Consider the following 20284-nt stretch of genomic DNA (forward strand, 5'->3'; position numbering starts at 1 on the left):
GAAGAAGCATTAAAGCTTTATACTTCTCTTTCAAGCCAAGCTTGATGTGTAAGTGTTACCATAAAACGCCAACTGTGGGTTGGTAATCTATCCCCTGAACTCAGCTGATGCAATAACAAAGGCTGGAGTACAAGCGTTTCACAGTTATTTTGACAAACTAATGTTATCTTGGCTTCCTTAGAAACTGCAGCCCAGATTTTTTTGTTATACATGCACACACACATACGTACGCAACATACTGTGTAACCACACACAGAGTGCACTGAAAATTAAATCTGTATCTGTACTACACATTTTAAGATTCAGAAAAGCCTTCAGGTAAAAGAGGATTAAAATTAATGCTTACCTGTAGCTTCTTCTTCTCCCGCTGGATAACTTGGTAAGCAGACACTAGCTAAAATACAGAAATCAGGTACAATGATGATAATGCATCTGCTTATAGCTATCAAAATAATTTGCTTAGCTGTAGCACTATCTGCATTTTCAAACTCTTCACTTCGCTTGAGAAAGCTGACAGAAATGTACTTACATTTTCTCATTTTCTCAATGTTTCCTTTTTCCATTTATAAAATATCTCCAACATGTTAAAAACCCAAAGCTTACGTGACAAAACAGTGAGGTTACTCAGCATTCATGCAGTTTTTCCTTCACTGAAAAGACCTCTAAGAACAGCCATGCTTCAATACACGCAGTCAAAACTCGACTGTATCAGAAAGTTACATCCCAGACAGCTACCCACAGGGATGTGCATTTGTAAGGGTACGTGTCCCAGAGAGCGTAAGTAAAATTAGTCTTACAATGAGACAAAACTAAAAAATAAATTTACAAATCTAGCCAAAAAGGGTCTGCATAATACTGAAAGTTCTCATCCCATGTGCTTTGCATATACCCAGACAACAAAGACAGACTGGAAGTGGACAATATTTCTCATTGTAAGCTGACAGAAGGACTTCATGAGTAACTACACAATTTAGTTTAATTAAAAATTTGATCACAATTGCCTAAGCTGTCCAAAGCTAAAGTAGCATAATGGCACTTGGAACTAGAATATTCTGGTTTCCTTTAATTTTTCATAATTTGAAAACGAATTTAAAATGTCCAAACCAGAACTCTTTAAGTCAAAAGAGATCTTCAAATTCTTATTTAAAATAAATAAGGATTTTTCAGAATTCAAAATTACTTTTAATGTCAAGGTCATACTTACTTTGCACTTAAAAACCTAAAACTACAATGGATAGTTTCCCTTACCATATTTTTGATATGCTAACTTTGTATCCTACTTTAATTGAGGAAAAAAAATTACATCTCAAATACTAATCATATATTTAGACTAATTTCTTCCAGGTTCCAAAAGAGTAATTCTTTGCAACAGAAGAAACTCAAAAAAGTAGTGTGAGGCCTTTTTGACAGAGAAAATTAAGACTTGCTGGACAGACTACACTAAAAAAACACTCCAAACAACAAAAACCTCACCAAAACAAACTCACAACCTGAAGAGTTTTCATTTTAGCAAGACATTTTACATACACTTTTTTAAAGAACTATCTTATTATGCTTGCTGGAAAAGAATGAAAAATCAATGGGAGGCAACAATTAATGAATTAATGGAAGACACCTGTTTTTTCAGGCACATGCCGAGTACTGTAATTGCTGTATAGATATTTTAGATTCCAGGGACTTTGACACTAAGAGCCAAAAGTCTGCACAGGAATTTTTGTATTGAAGGGCGACAAACATTTAAAGAACTGTAAAAAACAGTGCAAATATCCAGTTTTAAATACAACACAGACACAAACTTATAAGTAAACAAATGCAACACCACCACTTGGAAAGCTTCACCTTTCTCAACCGTTTGGAAAATAGTGGCAAAACTACTTGTATCATTGGTTTTCACTAAAATAGCAAAGAAACAGTCCTTGACTGAATTCCTTCCAGGGAATATCTGGAAATTATGGGGAATAGAACTTATTAAAACCAAAACACTTGCCTATCACTCATGCATGGAATATACATTGTGCATTTCAAGTCCAAGTTTCAGAAGAGAATTTGCTGCCATGCAAGTACAAGCTATGCTTGCCGCTGCTCTCAGCGGAAACCTTCATAGGCCTACTTGCTGTGAGTAACCACTAATTAATTTCTATTGCTGATAATATGACAATTTTTATAATCAAGAGAAGAAACGGATTTCCAAGTTTTATTACCAGAAGAACATCTGACCCATCTAGGCCAAAAATAACTAGACTTACAATAATAATTTAACGTCCATGTTAGCTAGAAGTTGATCCATTTGCTCCAGACAGGAAAACAAAAAGATTATCCACTACTGCTGTATCTGTTAGCCCCATCTTTTTCCCCTCTCTGCCCAGGCAAGTGAGTCACAACGTTGCCTACCTCTGAGTATTTTCCCCTATAGTTGCCCAAACTGCGCTCCATTCTGCGCAGTCGCTGCAGCAACTGCTCTTTGCTGAGGCTGTCCACATTGCCCGGCGGCTCTTCTGTTTCACTTTCAATGTCTGATGGTGGATCAAAGGTGGGACCAGCTGCATCCAAGTCCAGTCGATTCAATGAGTCTCTTGAGGAAGTTCGTACCAGGGACTCCTTAGAAGAAGAGCGGAACAGGGACTCTTTTACTGGGCTTCGAAACAAAGACTCCATGGAGGGAACTCGGAGCTGAAGCCTCTGGGTGAAAGACTGAGTGTCACTTAGCTGCAAAAATACAAAGCAAGTAATTACTTCTGCACTGCTTTCAGGCAGACAAGACACACCAAAGTCCAGGAAACAGACCTGACCTGGGCAAAGGAAAAGCCACTGCCAGACACATGCCTGACACCAAACAGCGACCACTCCCTTAGAAGAATCACCTCCTTGTGCAGAAAAATGAAGCATGCAACTACCAGATGTGGGCAATTTCAGACAGCAACCAAATCCAATGAACTACAGCTCTGGTTTAAACTTCTAAACCAATGTATTTATGTGTAAGCCCTTTAAAAAGTGAAAAAGATATAACTACAATAAAGTTGCATTTACTGTTGTCCCAAATCTAAAAAAAATAAATATTGTGACTCACTTCTTGATGCATTGAACAGAAGACTGCATTTATCTCAAAGACACAAAGATATTTTCCTATGATTAAGAGAACAACTTTATTGTAAAGACCTTGTATGATAGTGCTAGCATGCTGTCTTAAACGGTCCTTTTCTAGTTTTTATTTTATTTGAAATGACTTTTTGATTTTTACTATTATACATATATATATATATATATAAAAAACATTTAAAAAATGCTATTATTGATTTATGCAGCTAAAGCATTTATGCTGTTCTACAACAAAAGGTTCTGTGTTATGGTACCAAATAGTACTGGTGCTACAGAACGATCTGAAAGCATCACTGCATGATGTTGCCCCCACAATCAACTGTTGGGACACACTGCTAATCCCACTCAGCAAGCTAAACTTTTTCTGAGACGTATTAAAGAATGTCACTAAATTTTTTTTAAGCCTACCAGTTCTTTACCTTCAGCTAGAAATCAGCTTTCTAGCTATGCAATATGCTCTCTACTTTTGAAAGTGAGATTAATGTCCTGCACCTCGTGCTGGCTGTCCTCAACACAGGCAGCCTGCAGTACTGCTAACCTGGCTCTACAAAAAAACGCTCTGCGCATCAGTGACAATGCCTAATACCAGCTCATGAGATCAGACGCAAACAAAACAGCCTAGTATTCTGATGGGCAAGTACTTGTCACCCCTACTCCAGCACGAAGATACATACTGGGCACTTAAGGTAACATAACACAAAGACAATGTGGCAGTGAAGGAGGAAACACCCCCCTCACATCCATGCCATACCTGTGGGGAGGCAGGTCCACTGCCATAGTTTTCTGTGGATCTGGGGAGCGGTTGTTTACTCAAGTTCTACAGGAGGAAAAACAACTGTTAGAAGAAATAGACTACAAGGTCTGAAATTCACCAATTCCTACAAATAGCATTTGTGCTTTTTCCTTGCCTGTGTTTTTAGTACTTTCTGCTGAATGTTTATTAAGATGTCTTCATGCAAACAAGCTAGTTTGTTAAATTCAAAACAGATTGCTGCAGTATACAGAACTACAAAGCGGCTATGTGTGCATGGATTAGTATGAGACATCTGCAAATGCTGACATCTCCAATTACATTATTCATAATGATTATTTATGTAACATTTATGCACAAATCAAAGAAACACCAAAAAGACAAAATGATAGCAGGAAAAACCTAATTGATGACCAGTGTTGTTTACAGCCAACGTGAGTAACAGTGGAAACACACAGGGGGGCAGGTGGTGGTGGTATGTGGAAACCACCTGGAAAAAAGTGCTGGTGACAGGCTGTTTAAGATTCCAAACAAGCACAGGAAGAAAATTAGACTTTGAGAAAAAACAACCTGTGCAAAAGTTCACTCATACTCTGCGCTCCCAAAAAAAGAAAAGAAAAAAAAAAGGCAAAAAATCCTCCACTCAAAGCAACAAAACCAACACAACAGAAAACGATAGTTTGGGGGTTGGTTTTTCAGGGGTTTTCTTTTTTTTCTTTTTCTTTTTTTCTCCCCCTCAGCGGTCAGACTTTTCTGTTGCTAGTCTGTCTATTCTGCTTTTCCCATCTGTACAAATCTTGATGGTTTTCTGGTGTTTAAACCAGGTCAAACTAAGTAGCAAAACATGCCAGAAACCATCTTGGATATGAATTTTTTCCAAGAGAAGCAAATCACTGAGACATATCAAACAAAATATGCAGAAATCAGCTAAAAGCAGTGTAACTTAATTTTTAATCAAGATGTACCCTGATAGTTATAGGCAAGCTGTAAAATCTAAGGTGTATATACAACTAAAATATCAATCGTAATCTTCCAGGGGTGTATCTGCTACATGATCACACCCACAGCTTCTACTCTGTGTGAACACCCAGGTAAGTATACACAAATGCTAAATGTGGAAAAGGAATGATTTGGTGTAAAAGGGCTTCAGACAGGTTTGCTGTGAAGCAAACTTAGAAACCACCACAGAAGAGAAATCCAGACAGTTAAGGAAGCCAGAGAAATGAGCAGACACCCTGATTCAGACAAAGCTAAATGAGCAATACCAGCCATACAGGAAATCTGTTTGGATTTGGAAATTGCGCTTCACCTGGCTTCAACAAAACGGGCATTCTGCTTCAGAGCACTGTCCTGTCACAGTGCACTGACTCTTACTGGATTAACGGCTCCTACTGAGTTTTAAACTAAAGCACTCTTACATTTCATTGTTGGCTCCATTACCTGATCTTCTTCGTCCCCTAACTGGAAAGTTAATAATAAGGGTAATCCAAATAAAAGATTTATCTTCTGCTTTATCGTTTACAAAGCATCTACTATGCTCGTACTGGACCGACAACAGCGGAAGACAAATACTTTACCAAGAATTACAAACCAACTACAACCGCTTCTTTCAAAAATCAAATATTCTGATAGCCATAACAAGAATTAAAAGAAACTATGGACAGTCTGTACATCTAATTCATAAGAATAATTGAATATTTAAGATCTATTTTAAACCACAAGATTAAGTAATTATTAAATCTCATAAGGTGTTCATGAATATAAAAACCATGGATGCTGTTTTCTGAGAATCCTCAAAAAATGTCATTTCAAAACTATAACTGATGTCGCCACTTTTAAGATTTTCCTATTAATTTTACTGACATCTTTCTATTCAATCTGTGTGAAAAGAAGTAGAACCTATATTTGGGATTAGATTTTCTATTGATACTAACCATAAAAGGGATACACTGGCTATCTTTTATATAAAAACTGAAACACCACAGGTATCTAGCCACTGCAATTCTAAGTCACTGTGCTCTAGGGCAAAGGGTCATATTCTGGTGTCCACACAGTGAAAGGTAAGCATGAACGGAAGTTGCTATATGTAAGTACAGATTCATGTCTTTGAAGAGCTTAAAAGCCCTTGCTTTTCATAAGCCTTCAGAGATGTTTCAGAAAAACCAGGATCACAGAGCACAGGCTGGTGTTTTGAAAGTCTTAAAAAGGGTGATGTCACAGATTTTGGAGACCAGCAGAAGTCTTTCTTTTCTCCATGAACTTATAAAACATAGGCAACTATATCTGTATCCAAAGAGAGCTACACTTACAATCTCTAATAAAAAGGATGCTTTTTGTTATTAAGATGAACTCAAGTTTAACTGGAGCAGATCAGGGTGTTCTAGTGACACTTGTGCTTCCTTACGTCCCTATTTCTGAAATATAAAATAATTCTCAATGGTATAAATATATTCGTAAGCCTAAAGAGCTGTAAAGTGTGAAAACTTAATATCTGCATTTCAAAACATTTTACTGTTCTCCCTCTTTCTGAGGTATTCCAAAATGATGGAGCAAGGAGAGCTTAGTACACATTTTCTTCACTCACTTTCTTTGAATTTTCCTTTAAAAAAACGCTCCAATAATATTTGAGCTGTTTCTTCATGTGACATAAAACATGCAGGTTACTTGGTAAAGAGTTTACACTAACTTCATCTATGCTAAAAATTCCACAATTACAGACAGTTCTTTATGATGCTTGCTCTTGGATCACACCTCTTGCACACACACAGTTAAAATACTGGTCTGTTTTAGCAGAATATGCACTTGTGTGTGTTGATGAAACCTTTCCTCCCCTGCATCTTTAGCTTATCTAGTTTTCCCAAATGTATATAATTGGGTTTTTTTAATACATATTTGTATATAACGGGCCCTCCTCTTCCCTATGAACATCTACATCATTTTCTCCCCCACAGATCTTACTGTGAAAGTACAGCTCTAGAGCTTTCAAAAAGTTCAGAGAACATCATCAGTTTTACTGGTAATGTAGTATTAATACACACCGGCAACACACTAATGATAATTCTTACATTATAATTATTTGCTATGTATGCAGTCTTGTATATAAATATGCAAGTCAGTGATTCCTGCCACTAAAGTATGTACTAAAAGATAACATAAAGGCAACACTTGAGCATTCACAGAAATACGTTTTTCAAAATGCAACTGTACTAGGGATATTCTGTAGTGTAGTGACAAACAGCCCACAACTGTTTACTGCTGTAAGGGTAGAAAAGCTTAATTAAATCTGCAGTGAAACTTTTAGTAGTAATCACTAGACCTGGAATATATGGTCAAAATACCTGGGGGGGGGCGGGGGGGCCCGAATCTAGTACCTATTTCAAAACTAAAGATTTCAGCACAGTCTGAATGTCCTGTTTGCTCTCCATCAAAAAGCTCAATCTTGGGAACACCACGACTGAGCTAGTAAAGAGTATGTGCTCTAAGGGCATGCTCTAAACAAGCATAACCCTTTATAACAAATGAAGACCTTCCACAGATCACCTTTTTAATCACTGTTTCAGTCCAATCTTGGTTAGCTTGAGAGAGACAAGTCCCCCACAACATGCTGTGTTGTGCTATGTCCATCTGCTTATCAAAATTCTATCCTGTTACAGCTCTCACTGACTTGTCACTGTCACCCGCTTCATGAGCGGCAAAAAAGTACCTGCTAAACTGGAAAAGCAAAGTAATTATGACATATGAGGATGAGCTGGGGCTGCAAAAGACACTGTTTTGAATCAATATGCACTCAGGAATGCCAGGCCTCCAAAGCATGTGAAAGACGCCATCCCAGCCCTGTAACAACATTGAGCAGAACACAGCTTTGTATGTGTGTCCATTAGAAGCCAGAAGGCTGCTTTCCTCCCTATGCCAGCAGCTTTTCCTCCACTCCTTGTCTTCTTCTCACTGAGCTTCTCTACTTACCATACTATAAACATATTTCCAGGCAAAGAAATACATACTTAAAATAAAAACTATTAAAAAAGGACTATTTATTCCCACAATAATCGCTGCCAGGTTACCGAGTAGAAGTAGCTGAATTTCAGTGTCTATGTGAGATAAATGTTTCCTGCTACCATTAGAAGTAAATGACATTTTGAGTTTTTCACTGTACACAGCAAAAAGAATACAATTTTTAGACAAAAACTATATCAACGTTTATCACATCCATTTATCTTTAAATACATACAGACATACATAGAAATGAAGAGGAAGACTTTCAATGGCATTAATGAATTCTATGCAACAAACACACACAACTTGTGCAACAATTATTTAAAAGTTGTATAGACTATGGTTACCTGTGTAACAGAAAACATGTTAATTTTTTTATGTTACAATAAATTCACATCATACAGCACACCAGCCAGGAGCTATCAGGTACTACCTCCGTGAAATTTAGTGCAGGGTTAGCAACAGGGTAGTTAAGATAGATGCCTTTGTGAGAACAAGCCACAAGCAACACTAGGTTTGCCTTCTAGTACAGTACTCGCCTCCCCCTGCTAAAGGCATCACTAAGAGGGGTGGGAGGACTCACCACACCGTCACTCTGTGGCTTAGGTTGTTTGGTGGGATCCAAAGCAAAGATAGTATACTCAGAGAGAAAAGCAGGTTCTGCTATCATCCCGGCTAGCAGCTGTCATTCAATGTAAAAAGCAGGAAAATGAAAATAAATCAAGTAATAAGGTAAAGAACGTTGCACAATTTTACTCAATTTTCCCACACCATTAAAAACATCATAAAACAATGCAGCAGTTTACAAGACAACAGATATTGATAAAGGCAGGACATAACCAGAAAATATGCATTAGGTCATTTTAGAACAGCCAAAACACTGTTTTCATTATTTAGAAGTAAAGAAACACACAACTAAAAAAAAAAAATGATCCTAGTTTAGCCAAAAATAAAGACATTTCAGGCATGAATATTGTACTTTTTTTTTTAAACTTCTGTGGATGACTCATGTTCAAATACCACTGAGCCTTCTTTGCTCTGTTACGCATGAAAAACTCATTATTCTGCAAATTCTATCAGTATTTCCATTATAAACAATATAAATTGCATGCTTTGACTATTTATCTTCCAGTGCTCTTCTTCAGTAGAGCTCTAACTACATTTAAAAAAAAATCCTCCTTACTAATTTTTTCCAACTACTAGCAGACCATTTTGTAAAAACACTACAAGTTAAATTAACAATTTTATCAAGTCAGTATCAAAGAGATTTGAATTCTTAGAGAGGAAAAACATGAAGATAAAGAGACTGGAATTTGAATTCAGACTGGATATATACGTGTAATATAATGCAATCTAATGCTGTTAGGATGCTGTAAAAGATTTCTCAAGATATTCCTCTCATGATTTTACTACTCACACTAAAGTTCAAGGTTCAACTTTCTTATAGCCTGAGATTGCGGAACTATGCTGTCTGCTCACTGAGCCAAAACACAGTATGTTTCTCTCTCATTATTTCACAATTGTATTTTGAGTTATTAAACAGTAATTTTAGGAATCAAATCTATTACAGAGTAAGTTAGAGGTTGATTTTTTTTGTATGACTGTTAAATTGACTCCAGCAGATTAATACATAAATACAAATTGAGAGAGAAAAAAATATTTTCATGTGTAAGATCTGGAATGCTACCTGACTTACAATTTGTGTCCACAAAATTCCTTTAGAAAATGTATTAAGTGCTTCATGTTCAGGGACAGTCATACACAATAGCCTCTGAATGTTGGTAGTAACTCCCTGTGTCTTTTCTCTAATGTACTACCACACTGGAAAAAAATAAATAATTACTGAAAAACCTGAGTAACTGGGACGAAAATTTCCAATCCTGCAGAAAACAAAGCAAAATATGCCCTAAACAATGTGATTTTATTGCCTCCTATTTGACTCACTATACTATATACAAACATATACACACACCCTTTGTACAAGTGTCAATTGCTGGAGAACCCTGCTAGTTCTATCAGGAAACCTTCTAGAGCTAAAAAAGGAAAAAAGGAAAAGCAGCTTTGGTTCATGGTGAAAAAACAAACCAACACCCAGAACACTACAAAACTGCACTGTCTTGACAGACCAGGTATCTGCAGAGCACTAATTCGAGAACTTATGCCCAACATTTACTTCTCAAACTGGTAAGTACAGTGACAATTAATTCTGCCTTCTACCATTCAGCTGCTCTTGTCATGGCACTCCCAAAGCTGGCATGGGACAAGCACTGCAATAGTTTACTTGCTTTGCCAAAAACTAGCTAGGTCTGAGAAACTCCAGTGAAACTTCTCACCTTTAAGCAACTACAAAGACAAGCTGCTAACAAAAGAGATGGTCCCATCTTTCTTGCTCCCAAGCTTCCTCCTTCCTCACCCCAGACACACTTGCCCATTGCAACCATATGCCAAGTTTGGTCAGACTGGTCACCAGTCCCGTTCTCCCAGCCTCTTAAAAGAGTAATTCCTAAGAGTAATCTGTGTAACAGCTTCTGCCACATGTTTATTCAAGTGCATAAAAACCACGTAAGTTTCTTTCCTGCTCTGAGCTTTTCGGCAAAACAAAAAGAAGGAAGCTGACAAGTGTTAATGATTCCAGAAAATCTTCGTCAAGTGGTGATGGTTGTAGAAGCTCACAGCCTTGGCCATGCTATGCATTTTTAGACATACCTCTTGAAAAGGGTATATGCCAGAAAAAGAAATGGCAAATACCATGTATGCACAAGGGTACGAACACACAGCAGCAGCACAACAAGCAAGCCTGATAAGCCTTGTCAATTAGAAGCATGCAAATTCTCAACCACAAATACAACGATGAAATCCTTGTGATAAAAATTGCTTTGTATGTTTAGAGAAGACCAGTTAAGGTGATGAAACAGTTTGCAAAGCACTCAAAAATGGGTTATGGCAAATATCATCAACCAAGAGATTATGAACATTTTCAACATGTAACATATATTATCTTCAGCTTAGTTACGTCACTTTTAAAAACACAACCATCAAGAACTTCAGGAATTACATATCGTTCAAGTTTTCTCCTCACAGTAACAAAATGCTAATGTTTGCTTCTCAAAATACTAAATTTTGACATTCCACCATAGAATGATTTTGCTTAATCCAAGTTCCATTAAATAGTTCACCAAGCAACTTGCATTAAGAAAAATTCCTATTCAATCTCTAACAAGTTAATTCTTCATCTGAAATAAAAAAAAGAAATCTGTCAGTATGTTCAGCATCCATGAATTGCTATATTTTCAGTCATCCCTTAGAATTTCATGACCATGCCAGTGCAGCTAAGTTCTAACAGGAGGCTTAGACAGTAAGTCTTTCACAAAACATTAATTACAAACCCCAAAACTTAAGGGTAAGATGAAAAAAAAGCTTTAAACAACAAAAAGTTAATTTTAAAAATTCACTTAAACTACCTGGTAGGCAATGTATGTAACCCCCTTTTAGCAAGATTGGAAGATCCAAGCTATCAACAGCCTAAAATATGCCGATCCATGTTACTAACTGTTACAGTTTTGAGAAAAAGTAAGAAAAAAGCTTGTGAGTATAAACTGATGCAGACATACAACTCCAAGGTTTCCATCATAACTAACAGTTTACATGAACAGTAGGATGCAATTAACAATACTGTTAAGTTTCACAGATGTTAGACAGAACCCTGATGGAAGAATGTCACTAAATCATTATCATCTCCACCCTACTGTTGCTTGAGTAAAGGCAAGCACAAAAGGGAAGGAGCCAACCCTACAAATAAAGGCAGAAAACAATAATACTGAGGCAGAACAGTAATCACTGTATCAATACAACATGGCAAAATATTTCCTTCTCAGCAGCCAAGACAAGTTTCACACTTCAAAGAGCTACCAAAGACAGAATATCCTCAGTCACGGTCCAAGAGTGATATTTCCTTAGCACATTTGGAACTGGCTGCATCTTCATTAGTGAGCTCATCCACCATTCTCAGATGCCGGGTGCCCAACAGTGAAAATATTTTAAGTGCTTGCTCACAGTATTTTTGTTACTCTACCAGCTCATTACCTGCTACATTTTTACAGCTGAATTATAGGCAGAGCTGTCTAATGAGTCCTATAATTACACTACCTAATGTTTTCCAATATATACATGTGTTTTTATCTGCGCTTCAAAATTTTTTTAATCACCTATTCAGTATGGCTTTAAAGCTAGCTATTTAACTTGGGGGGAGAGGGGGTATTAAAAGTCACTAAAAATTATTCACCTATGCCTGGAAAAAAGGCAAGAGCCAACCTGCTAGTCTGCCAAAATTAGATAGATATAAATATTTCCACAATGGATTCTTGCACTTCAGATTCTGGCTTAAAACCCACTCTGAATTACGTTAGTAGCTTCAGAAACATTAAACTTATCTGGTGGTATACTGTCTAATGTATCACTAGCACCACATTAGTGCTGTGCCAGTAAAGTGATCAATAAAACAAGACAAGCAGGGAATCCAATTGGGCTGAAGCATACTGGAAACAGACAGACTGTGCAAAGATGTAAATAATCCTTTAACTAACCTCCTCTAATCCTCTGAATGCCTTCAAATTGCACTTGAAGCTTGCTGTAGATACCCTACTAAAATCTTCCAACATTCTGTTTCAAACATACTCCAAGGTAAACGAACTCCCTATCCCATCCCAACCTTAATCCTAGGCACCAAATTAAGGCTATGATATTGCTAATCTTTCGTTACAGTATTTAACTCCTTTTATTGCAAGTAAAAATCTTACTGCCCGACAAACATTTCTACCTTGGCAAGAAAGTTACAAATGCGGTAAATTAGGTGATGAATCCAGACACCAAATGATGTTATGCTTCCTTCAGTATTAGCAAAGAACAACAAAGTTATTTCTCAAATAACTTTTGTATTTCCAAAATTCTGAACAGTTTTTGTAGCCGTCAAGTTTGGCCTAAGTTCAGCAGCTTTACTTGTTCTTTATGGACTTTCTGAACTCCAGAACCAACTATGTTTGTATTATTCTTGCTATTGCTCCTCCCTCTGAAGAATTACCATGCTGTAATCTTCCCTTGCTATGATTCTGATGAGTCAGGCATAAAGGCCAAAGTATGTGATCCCCAGATCAAAGGGCTTCCTTAACACGCTGTGAAACAAAACCCAGAATTTAACAGGCATTAGAGTCTGACCCAAGTATCCTTGCTCTGGAAACGGCAGTAGCTGGATCAATGCATGTTACATACATATAATACAGGTTTGATAGCTAAAAGCAGTCTTTAATCCCTTTCAGAAAATAAAAGGAGAATCAGTGGTTCCAAATTTCAGATTAATCTGTTATCAAGAACTTTGAAAATTCATACATTTTGTTAGCAAATTGCATCATGGTATATGTGCATTTGTAGTATGTTAATGCTTAAAGGCTTCTATAATTGTATGTGGGCAGTTTTGCTGTGTTGTATACAAGCACAGCAAGACAGAGGGAAATGGGTCAGACTAACCTTTGTCTAAGAGACAAGCCGGTATTTGCTCATCTAGTTCAAGGAACTGTGAGATGACAGCTGTCAGGCCAAAGGTGCAGAGTACAACTCTTACTGACAATTAGCTTGTTCCCCACAGTAAAATAAATAAATAAATTTGGTTATTTGTCCAAGTTGGGGAATGCCAGAAAAAGGTTGTGAATAAGTCAGTAATTTGCTGATTTACACAAGTATTTATTTATAGAAGGTCTGTGCAATTTGCAACACAACCTTTTATGCCTCATCCCTACTGTGATTAGCAAATAGGAAAAACTGAAGAGCTGAAAGTTTCTCTCTGCAATTAAAAAAGCCCCAGAATCTAAAAGCACAGAACTGCATTTTCAGAAAGATGTAGTACAAAACCCAAACACAGCTGTTCTGGTTAGGTTTTCATTCTGATGAGCAATCTCAACATGCTGCTGTATGCATCTGGAGTTGTAAATTCCAGGCTTTAGATACAAACTAGGTTAGACAGCCTCCAAAATTATTTTTAAACTCTCATGTCAGAAAGGTAAAAAAATATAGTCATATCTAAACCACCACCCTTTGCATGGCAACACCTCTTTAGAAGCACTTCAAATTAAGTATATGAATACAGGAAAGATGCAGCGTTAACAAAGGTATCAAGGGAATATTATTTCAGCTTTACTTGTCTTGCTTTATTAAATGCTCACGCTAGAAAAACATTTCAGTTAATTTTAAAAAAACAGTCATTATACAGCATTGAAGTGAGGCTAGTTTATCTTTAGCTCTAAGAAGAGCTATATATATTGTGCTCTGCTGTCACTTCCATAACACTCATGAGGATGTGAGTGGTATTTGGATCTGCATGACTGGCAGGTCATCCACAGCAAGCTATCACCTGTTTGCTCTCAGCTGATCGCTCCAAAACTAGCTGTGTTAGCTTCTGCAGGTGGGCCCAACTTATAAATAAGTATATTCTAGAACACAAAGAAAATGCTGAACTTCTAGGAACTATACTGAATATGATTGATTTATTTCACCTCAAATTCTGTTCAAGAGTCAACTCAGTAACAGTTTGAAAAACAAATGCTATTCTTCCCTAGAAAAGACTGGAAACACTAAGTGTGTTTTAATCATTCAGGGCTGTTTCAAATGGCACCAGGACCAACTCAGAAAGCATATGACATGCAAATTGTCTGAAGACGTTCTATGGAAATACCAGTATAAGCTTCTATCTCATACTGTAATCATATTTTATGGGCCACTTGCAAGGACAGAATACAGAACTAGACTTCTGCTTTTTCCTTATATTCAAAAAAATTACAGGCTTCTCTGTAATACTGCCTCTGGAGATCCACAACTCATCTAAAATAGAAGCTGAAGAAGAGAGTGGGCATGAAAAAGAAACTTACTCAGTATTCCATGAATGAGGCACACAAGTGGTGTTGGTTTTTTTAACTGAAATGATCTGGAACTTTAAAACCAAAAAATTTTCATCATTGCAGAACATAAAGGAAGAATGTTTGCCTGTATGTTTTATTGTAATTCTTTGATCAGACTAATGCTGTCATTTCTAACTGTAATTCACTCTGAAATTGTTTTTATTCTAAAAATATTCTGAATCTAAATCAAAGCTTTCACATACAATCCTTGCAACTTTGCTATTTCTGCAAGAAAAATCTGAAAACATGATCTATTCAAGATATACTAAAACATAATAGTCCAGAGGGAGTACACAGAACATACAAGAGAACTATGAAACACTGTAATTTTGCTTAGCTTTCAGTACCAAAAGGTTTAACCATTATTCATATACTGCAAGAATGTTTTAGCGTATGAAACTCTTCAATCATTTTCAGTGTATTAAATGTTGTCCAACTTCAGTTCATTGTAATGCCATTGCCAATGACACAAACATCTGCGTGATCAAATGAGAACACTGCAAAAAATGCCCCCCAAAAGATGTAACATACCCATATAATCAGGGCATATATTTTCAGAGACAGTATGTCATATCTGCATCTTTTTTAAGCATAGTAATACTGCCACTGAACTGAATTTTATGAAAATCTAATCCAACAAAAAAGCCAAAATAAAAAAATAAATTCAAAGACAATTTGCCTTTAATCATTCTGTCAATATTTACGAGAAATATTTAGAGAAAGGAGATTTCATGTCTTGATCATTTAAATTTATCGTTATTTAGTAGAACTTTCCATTTGATGTAAAACCAGTCTCTACAGAAAAAGAAGAGGTTTTCATCCCCTTAGCAGCTTCTCTACCTTATGAATTTCTAATTACAGTGTGTGTTTCACAAGTAAAATTCTCATAGCAGCTTCCTAAGCCCAAGGATAACTGTAAATCTGAGGTCATTTTAGTACTCCATTTTCATTCTAAATCTTTTTTCTCCTTCTGCCTCTCTGATCGTTCCAACGTTACCACTGTATTTAGAGCATAATGTTCTTCCAACATAACTTGGCATGTCCTGTGGGGAATTCTTTGCTTCTCCTGTTTGTCTGGAAAAGCAGTCTGAAAAAATCTGTCTGCTGGGGGGCAACACGTAACTAATGAAGCAGTAAAAGTCAAAATGTAGCTCTCCACAGAAATGGTGAACACTGCAGAAAGCATCGATACATACATGTGACATATCTGTAGCACCCAGCAACATTTGGAAATGTATTTATTTTTAAAACGTTATCCAAATTGTGATGAGCGCTAGTATTTTTTACTAAGTCAATTGATAAAACTGAAATAGGAGATGACACCAATTCTCAGCACCGCCTCGTTACTTCTAGGCCACAGTGGTAGTTCTCATGCAGTAATATACCACTTCTATACTCTGCATCAAGAACAGAAATGCAGGTTGTTTTTCCTGGGGAAGAAAACAAAAACAACCAACCAACCCCAAAAAAACAGCAAACTCTCCTTACTGAAACACTCAATAACTTGAGTGGCACAGCTTGCTGACATTTTGGAGCATTAGTTAACATAAAACTTCTCTCCACAGAAGACGGAAGTTATTACATACATATATATATATTTTTATATATATATCTCACAGTAGAAAAACCAAGCATTTATTAGAAAACTCAATACTGCATTTCCAAAATCCAAAACAAAACCACAAGGTACTCTTCCTTTTATTTCTATTATCATTGCAGGAAGCAAACTGCCAAGCTGTAATCACAGGTAGCGTTCATAACAGAATCTCAGACAAATTTCAGGTATAGATTATCATCTCCTGAAGAAGACGCGGTGTTAAAAATTGTAAGTGGATTGTCCCACTGCAAGAAAACAAACTTTTTTATAGCAAAACCCAGCAACTGAATTTTCCAGCTAGGAACTCAGTATTTCCTCTGAAGTTCACAGAATCGCAGAAGTCCTCTGCTTTCCTCCACCAGCCAATTTTCATGCTCACACAGTCGGCACTTTTTGTTTGTTTGTTCTGTTTTAATCAAGCCATTTCAATAAAGCCATAGTACTAAATATGAAATAAGATGAGTGCAGATTACCTCCTCTCTTTGCTCTATTATGCAAGACAGGGTTATCTATCATCCTGGCAGTGATTTAAATGATATTTTATGATTTACAATTTAGACTCAGTTTGGTTTGTCGTTTGGTTTTTTTGGGTTGGGTTTTATGGGGAGTGGGGTGGTAAATTTCACAATTATTACTGGCATGGTTAGAAACATTCACAAGGGCTCAGTTTAAGCCTTTAGGCTCACCAGCCTCAAGTTACCTGTGTAGTCAACTGGATTCCCCCAACTTTTCAACCAAAAGAGGCATAAAAACCAAAGTTAGCCTCCGTGAATGTAACTTCTGTCCCACTACCTCACTGAGTTCAGTTCAGGCATAAGATTTTTAAGGCCTGAAGAAGGTCTGATTTACTGAAGTTAAGCACTATGATATTTAATCTAAAAATTAGAATATTTATATCTATAAATAAACAGAAAATTGTGAGATTGGGGAATTAAAAAAAGTTAATCAAGGACACAAAGTTACTTTTTTTTTTTTAAAGTTGAAAAAGACAGAAAAACAGTTCTCAACTGACCTCTTTGTCTGGTGTTAAGGTGCCTTCATCATTCTGATCTGTAAACGAAGATGTCCTGCTTCTGTTGCCAGTTGGTGGAGGGGATTTGGATGGGACCTACACAGAGATCACATATATCAATATGTGTAAGCAATAACTGTAAAGTCCAGAACTAATTATTCTGTATCATAATTTACTTCAACAATTACTAACTATAACATGTCAGTGAAGCCTGATCTACAACTTCCTTTTAAAGAGAACCAGTTCCACATACTGCCCATGGCAAATTCTACCTTAGTACAAAGCCTCTAGAGCAGAACATATCATGAATCAGCCACAAGAGCATGCAATGAAACTACTTGTTTTGATTATTTCTGACCATGGTCCTCTCAAACCAGATTTGAAACTCAAGCCTCCTATACTTTAGCAACATAGTACAGTTATTACTTATTAACAACAAAAAAACTCATTTATAAAATTGAATCTAAACAAAGAAAAAGGTCAGAAGAAAATGACACATTTAACGATGTCAACATGAACTTGTTACTGTCAGCACTAAGCAACTACTTGAAGAAATTTCACAAATTCATGCTGTCTAAAGTTGCACCAAGCCACACGAACCCAACCCAAATGTAGCTTTTCAGCCTCATACTTCAGAATTCAAACAAAAAAAATCAGTTTAAATGTAATGAACATTAAAATATCAATAAGTTTTATATACAAAGAAATTAACTAGCAAGATCTCTCATTAGGTATAATTTACAGTATAACCAGAATGAACAAAGTGTTGAAAAAAAAAAAAAACCCAAACAGGCAAAAAAGCTACCACAGATCCTTCAACACTCTGTTGCAGCACAATCGCTAAGGTTGCATACATAAATTCTGCCTTGCAAAATGCCTGTCTCACAAGACAAACTTGCATGTTCTAAAATATAAGTGACAGTTTGAATGAAAAAATACTACCTAATAAGACAGTTTTTCAGAGATTTAGACTCAATTACAGCCTAAATGTATGGGTGCATTTTGTAAAATATGGGTACTAACGAATTAATGCCATTATCATAAAAAGCACAAGATAATTCCAAAACCAGTCACAGTTACCAGTCTGACCAAGTGGACCCCATGTTCCCATATGAAAATACAACCCAAAAGTCAAACACCTCACCTAGTAACAAATAACCATTCATCATGGAACTCTATGTCCTGCTGAAAGATTTCACACCAGAGCTATTTCTAGGGTTTGAAAAACAACAACAAACTATTTGTGCCAATAGCCTGTTCTCCTCCTTTTATTCTGACTTCCTAACCTAATGCCAGCAATTTTAAAGACTGCTTCTGGCCCTCGCCATACAGAAGAAAAACGGTTTCCAAGCATTCTTTGCCGCTTTGCTACTGTTTAGGAGTATGAACATATTGATTCTTCACTCCCCTCAATGGTTTTAAAGTTTTCACTGCTGCATTCAGACTTCTTGTCAATTTACAGCCATTTCAATGGCACTAAACTCTGCAGCACAAATATTCATCGATCTTATGCAATGAACAGAAAGACTGAATACAACTGAAGTCGGCTAGAACAGAGGAGGTGAAACAGGGCAGCATAATTCAGCTGGAAAGGACCTACGGCCTGCCCACAATATGAGCTGACCAACAGCTACAGCATGGTATTAAGGGCACTGTCCACATGTCCCTTAAACGCTGACAGGTGTGGCGCGTTGGCCAGCTCCCCAGGAACCCTGTCCCAGGGTTTGACCACAGTCCTCAGCTGCTCCTCAGAGGTACCCAGCTTGGGTGCCCGCCTTCGAATGTGTTCAAATATCTTAATCTGCCTTTTGCATGGTGGGGATTACATCCCACACAGTAAGGGAACACAATTACTACAGCTATAGATAATGTTTTTATCTCAGCATGCATTTATATTGTGTGGCCCTTAGCAGAGGTCTTAAAAGGCACTGGCTATCGGTTTTCAAACATAACTCAAAGCATAGGTTTTAGCTCGTCAATCCGATGTGGTCTGAAATCCTTGCTCCTTCAAGTCTTTTCCCCCAACGCTCTCTGGGCAGGGGTACTCATGGCAAGCGAATTCCTCCCTAGCCTTGCTCTGCCTGCTGCTCTCTCAGGTCCATGTTTGGACACATGCAAGGGTCTGTCTTGTCACATACTGGGCTTGCATCAAAAATGTTGAGATTCTGTATCTAAGCAGACACAGTCTAGCAGATCTTTACACTCATTGCATCAGTTTTGTAAAACAATAGACCACTGTGTGCTAGAAGACTGTTTTCCACAGTTTATTTATTAAAAAAAAAATAAAATAAATCCTTTGCATCTGAATGTCATCAGTGATTTCATCACATCAACATTATCAGGCAGTTTCAGGTGAGCATCTAACATGCAGAATCTTCAGTCCTTCTTGGCAGCTATCTTACAGATGCATAGGGCCTCTTAAAAACAGGCAGTTGCCTTTTAGTACCAGATGGCCGCCTGGCCAGCCACCCCCTTACCCCTATCAGCGTTGCCAGCAAGAACCTTCCTCTTGACTAAATGCCTGCAGAATTCATTGAACAAATCCTCATCAACATTTATTCACACACCTGGAGAGTAAAGCATAACCCCAGAGACGGCAGTGCCATGAACTGCAACACACAGTGTTTTGCCTCTTGTAGATTTTTCAGTATCTGGGGTGACTGGGCACTTTCTTCAGTGAAACTTCCCAAAAGGAAGCTCAGTTAATGGCAGCTGTGGATGCTTTCGTCCCTGGGAGGCAGACATCCTTTTTGAAAGTGACTGGACTGACACCCCCAGCCTCATATTCGGAGCCCACTCACACAGTCCATCTGCTGCCCAGCCAGTGGAGAGCTGGATCTGCTGGTGGGGACTGTGTGGAGCTGGACACAATCAGGCTACTGATGGGCAAA

At 37.3% G+C, this 20284-nt stretch overlaps 1 protein-coding gene across 4 annotated transcripts in view; it reads right to left on the reverse strand.

Moving 5' to 3' along the window:
* GOLGA4 (golgin A4) overlaps window positions 1–20284 on the reverse strand; it is a 71834-nt gene that overhangs the window by 43576 nt on the left and 7974 nt on the right. For 3 of the 4 annotated variants that reach the window (XM_040591101.1, XM_040591100.1, XM_040591099.1), the window contains exons 2-6: window positions 17394–17489; window positions 8424–8522; window positions 3848–3913; window positions 2392–2706; window positions 347–394 (exon numbers count right to left, since the gene is read on the reverse strand). In XM_040591101.1, the coding sequence (XP_040447035.1) occupies window positions 347–394; window positions 2392–2706; window positions 3848–3913; window positions 8424–8522; window positions 17394–17489 (624 nt within the window). The remainder of the gene's footprint in view (window positions 1–346; window positions 395–2391; window positions 2707–3847; window positions 3914–8423; window positions 8523–17393; window positions 17490–20284) is intronic. The other variant, XM_040591102.1, reaches the window with a different exon arrangement.

Source organism: Falco naumanni, chromosome 4, assembly GCF_017639655.2.
Source record: "Falco naumanni isolate bFalNau1 chromosome 4, bFalNau1.pat, whole genome shotgun sequence".
NCBI lineage: Eukaryota > Metazoa > Chordata > Aves > Falconiformes > Falconidae > Falco > Falco naumanni.